The 12,702-nt window shown below is 41.2% G+C and overlaps 1 protein-coding gene across 1 annotated transcript in view; it reads left to right on the forward strand.

The window, feature by feature from the left end:
• The window catches only part of LOC109898299 (sodium channel protein type 4 subunit alpha B-like), a 59,037-nt gene that overhangs the window by 11,282 nt on the left and 35,053 nt on the right, over positions 1–12,702 (forward strand). Inside the window, exons 2-4 of the mRNA XM_020493228.2 lie at positions 6,736–6,876; positions 7,095–7,232; positions 7,529–7,647. Coding sequence (XP_020348817.1) covers positions 6,745–6,876; positions 7,095–7,232; positions 7,529–7,647 — 389 coding nt within the window. The 5' untranslated portion in view covers positions 6,736–6,744. The remainder of the gene's footprint in view (positions 1–6,735; positions 6,877–7,094; positions 7,233–7,528; positions 7,648–12,702) is intronic.

Genomic DNA, 12,702 nt, shown 5'->3' on the forward strand with positions numbered 1-12,702 from the left:
AATTAACAGAAATAGTAATTGCAGTAATAAACATCAAAGACAACTTAACTAGCCATAATATAGGAATCTTTCTGCAACAATTCACTCTTTACATTCCAGACCGTGTCTGTTCAGTGACTTGAATGTAACCCAGTGATCCACTGGCCTTGATTTCTTTTTCTATGTGTAAAGAAAGGCACAACCATAGAGTGAAAGTATAGCGGAGGGCTCTGCAGTCATGCTGCCCCGAAAAGGTAACACTACTGGAAGCCTGGAAGAGGCACAGGACCTTTCTGAGGAAGAAAACTAAAGACCTGAAAAGATGCCTTTGTGGATATTCACATTTAAGAAGGAGGGTGGTGATTGGGGTTCCACAGTCTCAATGTTAGGTTGCGAGTTAGAAGTTCTCTGTTTGTCCTTAAAGATGTGATGGTAGTCAGTGCTCGATTATCGACATGGTTGGTACACTCAGAAAATAACTTTAATAAAATTAAACAATTCAATTGCTAATAATGTCCTAAATTGAATGGACCACATTGGTGGTTGTATGCAAGAGGGAATGGGTTTGATTGTCTCAGCCAAAGTCGACAGGTTTTGTTGTGCTAAGTAACATTTTATCTACATATATTCTATTGTGATGATTTTATCCTGGATTTTGTCAATATTTTGGGATGAGTACAGCAAAGCAGATATTCAACGCATTATTTTACAATCTTTAACACTTTATTTTACAATCTTTAACACATTATTCTACCATCTTTAACACATTATTTTACCATCTTTAACACATTATTCTACCATCTTTAACACATTATTTTACAATCTTTAACACATTATTTTACAATCTTTAACACATTATTTTACAATCTTTAACACATTATTTTACCATCTTTAACACATTATTTTACAATCTTTAACACATTATTTTACCATCTTTAACACATTATTTTACCATCTTTAACTCATTATTTTACAATTATTGCAACTGGAAGTTTTGAGAAATTATATGATACAAATTTGTATTTCCTTGATTAATCAACTGGAACATAACTTTTTAATTGTTTTATTAGTTGTTCAGTAACCTAGCGTGACATCTGTGTGTGTGCGTGCATCAGTGGAGTTTTTAGCATGTACAGTTGAAGTCGGAAGTTTACATACACTTGGAGTCATTAAAACTAGTTTTTAAACCACTCCACAAATGTATTTTTAACAAACTATAGTTTTGACAAGTCGGTTAGGACATCTTCTTTGTGCATGACACAAGTAATTTTTCTAACAAGTGTTTACAGACAGATTATTTCACTTATAATTCAATGTATCACAATTCCAGTGGGTCAGAAATTCACATACACTAAGTTGACTGTGCCTTTAAACAGCTTGGAAAATTGCAGAAAATTATGTCATGGCTTTAGAAGCTTCTGATATGCTAATTGACATCCTTAGAGTCAATTGGAGCTGTAGCTGTGGATGTATTTCAAGGCCTACCTTCACAGTCAGTGCCTCTTTGATTGACATCATGGGAAAATCTAAAGAAATCAGCCAAGACCTCAGAAAAAGTATTGTATACCGCCACGAGTCTGGTTCAATCTTGGGAGCAATTTCCAAATGGCTGAAGGTACCACGTTCATCTATACAAACAATAGTACGCAAGTATAAACACCATGGGACCACGCAGCTGTCATCCCGCTCAGGAAGGAGACGCGTTCTTTCTTCTAGAGGTGAATGTACTTTGGTGCGAAAAGTGCAAGTCAATCCCAGAACAACAACAAAGGACCTTGTGAAGATGCTGGAGGAAACAGGTACAAACGTATCTATATTCACAGTAAAACGAGTCCTATATTGACATAGCCTGAAAGGCCGCTCGGCAAGGAAGAAGCCACTGATCCAAAAAATAAAGACAGACTTCGGTTTGCAACCGCACGTGGGGACAAGGATCGTACTTTTTTGAGAAATGTCCTCTGGTCTGATGAAACAAAAATAGAACTGTTTGGCCATAATGACCATCTTTGTGTTTGGAGGAAAAAGGGGGAGGCTTGCAAGCCAAAGAACACCATCCCAACTCTGAAGCATGGGGGTGGCAGCATCATGTTGTGGGGTTGCTTTGCTGCAGGAGGGACTGGTGCACAAAATAAGAAGGAAAATGACGTGGATATATTGAAGCAACATCTCAAGACATCAGTCAAGAAGTTAAAGCTTGGTCACAAATGGGTCTTCCAAAGGGACAATGACTCCAAGCATACTTCCAAAGTTGTGGCAAAATGGCTTAAGGACAACAAAGTCAAGGTATTGGAGTGGCCATCACCAAGCCTAGACCTCAAACCCATTGAAACTTTGTGGGCAGAACTGAAAAAGTGTGTGCGAGCCTACAAACCTGACTCAGTTACACCAGCTCTGTCAGGAGGAACTGGCCAAAATTTACCCAACTTATTGTGGGAAGCTTGTGGAAGGCTACCCGTTTCGAAACGTTTGACCCAAGTCAAACCATTTAAAAGCAATGCTACCAAATAGTAATTGAGTGTATTTAAACTTCTGACCCACTGGGAATGTGATGAAAGAATTAAAAGCTGAAATAAATATTTCTCTCTACTATTATTCTGACATTTCACATTCTTAAAATAAAGTGGTGATCCTAACTGACCAAAGACTGAATTTTTACTAGGATTAAATGTCAGGAATTGTGAAAAACTGAGTTTAAATGTATTTGGCTAAGGTGTATGTAAACTTCCAACTTCAACTGTAAATCTTGGTGGAGCAAATAATAAAAAATAAAAGTGGGATGCATGCCAGCAAAGCCACAACACAAGACTAATCAATACATTAATTGCACTATAACAGTGACAAACAATACCCACAAACAGCTAGGGCCTACATAAAGCTGTCGCAACAGCAGTCCCAACATCTCACTACTGTTACACCTGGCTATCAGCGGAGCCTTGTCTGGCAGCGAAACACTTCATTCAGCCACATTTACTGCCTTTTAAAAAAACATTGCAGATATGGCTGACTTGTTTAAACGAATGTGGTTTCTAAGGACAATTGAGATGTACAAACTATGGCATAACGGGACGACAAGCGAATAAGAGGTCATCCGTAATTTCGATTAAGACATTAATGAGCGAGCTAGGACGGACAATATATAACTATTTGTTTAGCACTTTTGAAATGTACAGCGGCAGAATTCAGAACATGGGCTGTTCTTACAGTGTTCTCCCTGTACAAGTCAGAACCGTAGGATAAATAAAGGGGGCATATAAACAGACTATGAAAGCTCTTACAATATTCAATGATTACATTTCTCTAAAACAGGTTATAGGCTACATGTGCACCACAAAGTCAAAACAGTAGGTGAAATTAAAAGGTGAAAATAGACCAAATTATTAGGGTGAGGCACATGGGCTACTAACAGCGTACTACACATACACCTAGTATTACTTTCTTGGCTACAGTATACATATCTCCCTGGTATATTACATAATTTATTCAGCAGCATACAATACATTTTTGGAGTCACCTTCTTGTGTTGTGCTCACTTGATCAGGAAGGTGACGCAGCGGTCCTTCGTGGGCAAATTTTGTCATTAAAGTCTATCATTCTCTGGATTTACGGTGGTTTCAAAACAACTGGGAACTCTGAAAAAAACAAGGGCCAATCATGATGACGTCATTGATCTTCAGGTTGTAGCTCTAGAAAGATGCCAGATTTACAATTTTGAGTTGGATGACCGTTCAAAACATATTTTCCCAGTCGGAGCTTGTTTATTCCTGACTTGTCATTTGTCTTGAACTCACTGAAGTTTTCGCAGTTCCGTGTTAACAGTTGTTAAACAATGTTAAATGTTTATAATTTTAAACTTGGAAAAGAGCCCCTTAATCCCAGATTTGGGACCACACAGCCACTCCACTGCATTGCAGGCTAGTGATTACTTTGCAATACTTGCTGAGTTAGCCACTGTCACTGATTCCTTCCAAACCACTCATTGTTGAATTAGAGATTTCCAAGTTGTTATGCAGTGTTTATGCCCAATGGCCGATGAGCTAATTTCTCTCATTTATTTATCTTCATATGACAAGGAATAAAAAGGATTTGCCAGTAGATTGTCAACTTGATTCATAATGATGAGTGATAGCTAAGATTTTGAAAGTATGATGTTGACATGATCAGTCCAATCAAAGCTATTGTACATATAATGTGATTTGACGTCATTTTATCTGTGGCCAATGACTTTGCGCCTTCTTGGATTGGCACTTTTAAAGTAACTCTACGGCAGAACCCAAGTGGCTTTAATTTTCTAGGTCTACCCTTAGACTTGGCAGTGACGTAGTATCCCCATGAGTGACAGAACACTGAGCCAAAAATGCTCCGTGTTTTCTGCTGGCTTGCCCCACCACCACAGAAAGCACTGAGCTAGGCTGAAACCTGCATTTTGGAGCTGCCTTACTCAAGAAAACAAAAAAGAGACCATCGTGGTATGCGGCTTTATTAACTCTATGATATATATATACAATGGGGCAAAAAGGTATTTGGTCAGCCAACAATTGTGCAGGTTCTCCTACTTAAAAAGATGAGAGAGGCCTGTAATTTTCATCATAGGTACACTTCAACCATGACAGACAAAATGAGGGGGAAAAATCCAGAAAATCACATTGTAGGATTTTTTATTAATTTATTTGCAAATTATGGTGGAAAATAAGTATTTGGTCACCTACAAACAAGCAAGATTTCTGGCTCTCACAGACCTGTAACTTCTTCTTTAAGAGGCTCATCTGTCCTCCACTCGTTACATGTATTAATGGCACCTGTTCGAACTTGTTATCAGTAATAAAGACACCTGTCCACAACCTCAAACAGTCACACTCCAAACTCCACTATGGCCAAGACCAAAGAGCTGTCAAAGAACACCAGAAACAAAATTGTAGACCTGCACTAGGCTGGGAAGACTGAATCTGCAATAGGTAAGCAGCTTGGTTTGAAGAAATCAACTGTGGGAGCAATTATTAGGAAATGGAAGACATACAAGACCACTGATAATCTCCCTCGATCTGGGGCTCCACGCAAGATCTCGCCACGTGGGGTCAAAATGATCACAAGAACGGTGAGCAAAAATCCCAGAACCACATGGGGGGACCTAGTGAATGACCTGCAGAGAGCTGGGACCAAAGTTACAAAGCCTACCATCAGTAACACACTACGCCGCCAGGGACTCAAATCCTGCAGTGCCAGACGTGTCCCCCTGCTTAATAAGCCAGTACATGTCCAGGCCTGTCTGAAGTTTGCTAGAGAGCATTTGGATGATCCAGAAGAAGATTGGGAGAATGTCATATGGTCAGATGAAACCAAAATTGAACTTTTTGGTAAAAACTCAACTCGTCGTGTTTGGAGGACAAAGAAGGCTGAGTTGCATCCAAAGAACACCATACCTACTGTGAAGCATGGGGGTGGAAACATCATGCTTTGGGGCTGTTTTTCTGCAAAGGGACCAGGACGACTGATCCGTGTAAAGGAAAGAATGAATGGCCATGTATCGTGAGATTTTGAGTGGAAACCTCCTTCCATCAGCAAGGGCATTGAAGATGAAACGTGGCTTGGTCTTTCAGCATGACATTGATCCCAAACACACCGCCCGGGCAACGAAGAAGCTTTTCAAGGTCCTGGAGTGGCCTAGCCAGTCTCCAGATCTCAACCCCATAGAAAATCTTTGTAGGGAGTTGAAAGTTGCCCAGCAACAGCCCCAAAACATCACTGCTCTAGAGGAGATCTGCATGGAGGAATGGGCCAAAATACCAGCAACAGTGTGTGAAAACCTTGTGAAGACTTACAGAAAATGTTAGACCTCTGTCATTGCCAACAAAGGGTATATAACAAAGTATTGAGATAAACTTTTGTTATTGACCAAATACTTATTTTCCACCATAATTTGCAAATAAATTCATAAAAAATCCTACACTGGAATTTTCTGGAATTTTCTTTCTCATTTTGTCTGTCATAGTTGAAGTGTACCTATGATGAGGCCTCTCAGGCCTCTCTCATCTTTTTAAGTGGGAGAACTTGCACAATTGGTGGCTGACTAAATACTTTTTTGCCCCACTGTATATATCTTTTACATTGTTTGCAAACTGATATTTGACACGGATGAATGCCAAAATAACATGCAAAACAGGCAAGCCCCCCCCCCCCCAAAAGAATGTCTATATTTTGGGGGGGAAAAACATTTAGCAAAAAATGTGGGACTCAAAGCCCGTCCTGCCCTGAATGACTGGTTACCGCTGGCATGCATGCCTGTGGAGCCACCAGCCACACTGCCTTGGTACGGTCAAAATAATATTATTTAGAAGTTGTCTTGTCATTGTAAAGGAGTTTCCGTTGACGAAAGGGAAGAGGATTCTGTAAAGTGGTTTCAAGGCTACGGATTGTTGTAAAAAGTGCTGATGAAAGCTTGGCTGCTCAAAAACACAGAAAAGGACCCACATGTCTGAGTTCACATTGCAGCTGAAACTGCCGCACAGTGTCCTCACACAGTCTTTTCTCTTTGTACCTGTCCCTCTCCATGAAATACCCAAATGAAACAATATGCCAAAACATGTTTTAAATAATGCATTTTAAAGATGTATTTTTTCAACTTCCATTTTCATGCCTAATATCTTTTCATCTTCCTGATCCATCCCTCCAACTCACAGCACACTAGTTAAATAAAGGTTACATTTCATTTTTAAAAACCTGCTGAGAGACCCCGGTGTGGTTGCATTTCTCGCCCAGCAGAATGCCAAGATGGTCGCCCTGCTCCCTCCCACAGGCACCGAAGTGTTTCGCCGCTTCACCCTTGAGTCGCTGGCGGAGATCGAGAGGCGGATGGCCGAGGAAGCAGAGGAGCAGGAGAGAAAAAAGGCCCTGAACATTGAGGTACATTTAACATTTCAGTCATTTTGCAGACACTTATCGAGATTCCAGAGTTGACTTCACAATCAGTGGATTTAAGTAAGGTAATTCAAATGTCCATATATCACAGTCAAGCCATTGCAAGTTAAACTTGCTTTCAAAATAGCAGCTATCCGCAAAATCAGTGCTCGTAAGAAATGGTAAAGTGTTTGTAATCATGTTTTTTTCAAACCTTTCCGGAGGTGGCAGAGGAGGACCTGCCAAAGCCAGCCGTCGACCTGGAGGCCGGCAAGGCCCTGCCATTCATCTACGGAGACCCGCCACCTGAGCTGTTCAACACGCCTCTGGAGGAACTGGATCCTTTCTACAAATCACACAAAGTGAGCACTGCAGCCCATGACCCTTAGTGGCCTGAGGGCTGAGTGTCCACATAACCAGACATCATCACAAAGTCATTTCCTTTACACTAAGCTCAAATCAGAGGTGGATTTACACATTCCAAGTAATATTATTATATTGTTATTATTCAGAGGGTAAATGCCCTCTGATTTACAACAATTACTACACACTTTATGTTGCTAATATCCTTGAGACAAACATCAATACATTCAATTAAAGTACAGATAATATTGGACTTCAAATATTTCTTCACTGATCTTTACTTCTTGTTTTTCAGACCTTTATCGTCATCACCAAAGGGAATACAATCTTCAGGTTCAATGCTGAGCCTGCCTGCTATATTCTAACACCCTTCAGTATTCTCAGGAGAGGATCCATCAAAATTCTCATACATTCATATCCTTTCAATACAAATATCTCACTGATCTACATTATACATAAATATAACTTAGGATCCTGCTGAATGTTCAGAGTCCAAGAAATGTGCTACGGTGTGTGTGTGTGCGTGTGTGTGTGCGTGTGTGCAAAGGTGTGGAGAGTCAGAGCAGGTGGTTAGTCCAGTTCAGCAGTGTTCAGCAGTCTGATGTCCTTGTAGATAGAAACTGTCTCTGAGCCTGTTGTTATCAGACCTCATGATCCGATACCATGTGCCCGACAGTAAGGGAGTGAACAGCTCGAGGCTGGGGTGTGTGGGGTCCTTGATGATGCTGCTGGCCTCTTCACCATTTTGAGTAGATGTCCTGGATGTGTGGGGACACTGAGCCATCTTCACTACTCACTGGAGGGCCTTGCAGTCATGGATGGAGCTATTCCTGTATCAGGCTGTGATGCAACTAGTGAGGATGCTCTCGATGGTGTAAGCAGTAGTATATGAAGAGGACCTGGGTGGCATTGTGAATTTCTTCAGCCACCTTAGGAAGTAGAGAGACTGTTGCGCCCTCTTAACAAGAGTGGTGGGGTTGTTGGTCCATGTCATGTCTTTGGTGATGTGAACACTGAGGAACTGAAAACTGCTGAGTCTCTCTACTGCAGTCCTGTTGATGTGGATCGGACATGTTCACTCCTCTGCTTCCTGAAGTCAATAATCAACTCTTTTATTTTGCTGACTTTGAGGGAGCGGTTGTTGTCCTGGCACCGCAATGCCAGTTCACTTACCTCCTCCCTATATGCTGACTTGTCGTTGTTGGTTCAAGCTTACAACCTTGATGATGGAGTTGGTGTCGTACAAAGCCACACAGTCATGTGTGAACAGGGAGTACAGCAGAGGGCTGAAGACACACTCCTGGGGGGCCTCTGTGTTAAGAGTCAGTGTGGAGGAGATGTTGTTGCCAATCCTCACAGTCTGTGGTCTGCCCGTCAGGAAGTCCAGCATCCAGTGCAAAGAGTGGTATCCAGACGCAGAGTTTTGAGCTTGGTGTTAAGTTTGGAGGGAACAACAGTGTTGAATGCTGAACTGTAGTCAATGAACAGCATCCTCACATAGGTGTTCCTTTTGTTCAGATGTGTTAAGGCCGTGTGAATAGCAATGGAAATGGCATCTTCTGTCGATCTGTTTGAACGGTAGGCAAATTGGAGTGGGTCCACTGTGCCTAGCATGCTGGCCTTGATGCGGTACATGACCAGCCTCTCGAAGCACTTCATGATGACTGGGGTGAGCGTGATGGGGCTATAATCATTTGGGCATTTTATCTTGTTTTTCTTGGGCACTTTGACGATGGAATTCTCTTTGAAGCAGGTGGGGACTACAGCCTGGGACAGGGACAGATTAAAGATGTCAGAGAAGACACCACCAACTGGTCAGCACACACTCCCAGGAATGCCATCTGGGCCAGAATATTCACTCTTTTGAGAGTTTTCCTCACTTCAGCCTCGGAGAGCAAAAGCACCTGGTCGTCCGGAGCAGCTAGACTCTTCCTGGATGGATCGGTATTGTCTGTCTCAAAGCAAGCATAGAATGTGTTAATCTCATCTGGGAGGAAGGCTTCGGTGGGCACCACACTGATGGATTTGCCTTTGTAGTCCGTGATAGTCTAGTCCTTGTCACATGTTTCACGAGTCTGAGTTGTCAAGCATCAATTCCATTTTGATTCTGTATTTTCTATTTGCTTCCCTAATGGATTTGCGGAGCTCTTATCTTCTTGCCTTGTACGTGTCGCAAGCCACCAAGTCATCTGGGTTTGTTCTGCTGACATTGAATTCTGCAGTACGGACACTCAGCATGGTACAGATATCTCTGTTCATCCAGGGTTTTTGGTTTGGGTATGTCCGGATTGTTACTGCGGGTACAACATCATCAACACATTTCCAAATGAAGCCTGTGACTGACGATGTACACTACCGGTCAAAAGTTTTAGAACACCTACTCATTCAATGGTTTTTCTTTATTTTTACTATTTTCTACATTGTCGAATAATACTGACGACATCAAAACTATTTGAGATTCTTCAAATAGCCACCCTTTGCCTTGATGACAGCTTTGCACACTCTTGGCATTCTCTCAACCAGCTTCACCTGGAATGCTTTTCCAACAGTCTTGAAGGAGTTCCCACATATGCTGAACACTTTTTGGCTGCTTTTCCTTCACTCTGAGGGCGGGGGATTGAGGAGGCTAGGTCATCTGATGCAGCACTCCATCACTCTCCTTCTTGATAAAATAGCCCTTACACAGCCTGGAGGTGTGTTGGCTCATTGTCCTGTTCAAAAATAAATGATAGTCCCACTAAGCCCAAACCAGATGGGATGGCATATCGCTGCAGAATGCTGTGGTAGTCATGCTGGTTAAGTGTGCCTTGAATTCTAAATAAATCACAGAGAGTGTCACGAGCAAAGCACCCCCACACCATTACACCTCCTCCTCCATGCTTTACGGTGGGAAATATATATATGCGGAGATCATTCATAAACCTACACCACATCTCACAAAGACACATAAGTTGGAACAAAGAATCTCAGATTTTGACCCCAGACGAAAGGACAGATTTCCACTGGTCTAATGTCCATTGCTCGTGTTTCTAGGCCCAAGCAAGTCTCTTCTACTTATTGGTGTCTTTTAGTAGTGGTTTCTTTGCAGCAATTGGACCATGAATGCCTGATTCACACAGTCTCCTTTGAACAGTTGACGTTGAGATGTGTCTGTTACTTGAACTCTGTGAAGCATTTATTTAGGCTGCAATTTCTGAGGCTGGTAACTCTAATGAACTTATCATCTTCGCCAGAGGGAACTCTGGGTCTTCCATTCCTGTGGCTGTCTTCATGAGAGCCAGTTCATCATAGTGCTTGATGGTTTTTGCGACTGCACTCGAAGAAACGTTCAAAGTTCTTTACATTTTCTGGATTGAGTGACCTTCATGTCTTAAAGCAATGATGGACTGTAATTTCTCTTTGCTTATTTGAGCTTTTCTTGCCATAATATGAACTTTTACCAAATAGGGCTATCTTCTGTATACCTCCCTACTTTGTCACAACACAACTGATTGCTCGAACACATTAAGAAGGAAAGAAATTCCTCAAATTTACTTTTAAGAAGGCACACCTGTTAATTGAAATGCGTTCCAGGTGACTATCTCATAAAGATGGTTGAGAGAATGTCAAGAGTGTGCAAAGTTGTCATCAAGGCAAAGGGTGGCTATTTGAAGAATCTCAAATATAAAATATATTTTGATTTGTTTAACACTTTTTTGGTTACTACATGATTCCATATGTGTTATTTAATAGTTTTGATGTCTTCATTATTATTCTACAATGTAGAAAATAGTACAAATAAAGAAAAACCCTTGACTGAGTAGGCAGTGTATATTCCTCAATGTCAGTGGATGAGTCCTGAGTGGATGAATCTTTGAATATATTCTAATCAGCATTCTCAAAACAGTCCTGCAGCATTGAATCTGCCTCCGCTGTCCAGCGCCCCACTATTCTCTGTGTTGGTATCTCCCTCTTGAGTTGCTGCTTGTAGGTCAGGGAGTAGGAACAGAGAGACGTGATCTAATTGGCTGAAGTGGGGAAGGGGGATGGCTTTGTACTTATCATAGATATTTTTGATTTACATCCCAGTTTACAATACTAGGGAGAAAGACCGTTTTTTAAATGTTACCCTTAATGTTCCCATAGTGTTTGAGTGTCCAGTTTTCTGAGGGTTGGGAGAATTTTCCATCAATGTCACACAAAACATACTCCACGGCGTTACATTATTTTCTAGACAATGCATCGAGCCCCGAGTTGATTATCCCTTTTATACCCTGGTTATATTTGAACAGATTTGCCACTAGAAATGTGTTCAACATTCACTGAAGTAGCTAGCAAGTCAACTAGATAGCTGCAATTGTTGCGTGGTAACCGAACAGACTTGCTAGTTTAGCTAACCAAACAATCAGTCTTAGCTTATTATTACGAAAATCTAATTCAATACCAATACAGTTTCCAGTTCGACTTTTGCTTTCAAAAGCAGCAGCTCAAACATAGAACATGTAAGAATGAACTATAGCCATTGAATTCTACCGTGCAAATATACAGTGCGTTATAGGGAAATAATAAATGCTCTAGAATGTCCTTCAAGCCAACCAGAAAGGAGTATTGAACAATGCCATGGTATATACAATATTAATGTTCTAGACACGTTTCATGGGAATGCCCCTTTGTCCTCAGAACAGCCTCAATTCATCAGGGCATGGGCTCTACAGGGTGTCCAAAGCATTCAACATCGATGCTGGCCCATGTTGACTCCAATGCTTCCCACAGTTGTCCCAGTGTCAAGTTGGCTGGATGTATGTTGGGTGCTGGACCATTCTTGATACACACAGGAAACTGTTGAGTGTGAAAAACCCAGCAGCGTTGCAGTTCTTGACACGAGCTGGTGTGCTTGGCACCTACTACCATATCCTGTTCAAAGTCACTTAAATATTTTGTCTTGCCCATTCACTGTCTGAATGGCACACATACACAATCCATGTCGCAATTGTCAAGGCTTAAAACTCCTTTAACCTGTCTCCTCCGCTTAATCTACACTGATTGAAGGGGATTTAACTAGTGACATCAATAAGTGATCATAGCTTTCACCTGGACAGACTATGTCATGGAAAGAGTAGGTGTCCATAATGTTTTGTACACTCAGTGTATACAGGAATTATTATTCAACACCTGGAATTTGAACTCACAACCTCATGGTTCACGGCATTCAGATATTCCTGCTACACCATCATGTCTGTGTCAGTTATCAGTTAATTTGACTATTCTCTCATTATTGATTTGATTGACTTTTTTCAAAATGTAAGGATTTTCTGCATAGCTGTCTGATGTTGGTGGGGCATATTGACCTGTTTTAAGGATACTCTGGAATCACTAGGATCAATGAAAGTTTGTCTTGGGTGTACTTTTAACAGAGATGACATTTACTTCAAAGTGCATTCACCTTATTATTTATGCATATTAAATTATTTCAGATCTACGTAGGGAGGA

The sequence above is a fragment of the Oncorhynchus kisutch genome, linkage group LG10, assembly GCF_002021735.2.
Source record: "Oncorhynchus kisutch isolate 150728-3 linkage group LG10, Okis_V2, whole genome shotgun sequence".
In the NCBI taxonomy this organism is placed as follows: Eukaryota; Metazoa; Chordata; class Actinopteri; order Salmoniformes; family Salmonidae; genus Oncorhynchus; species Oncorhynchus kisutch.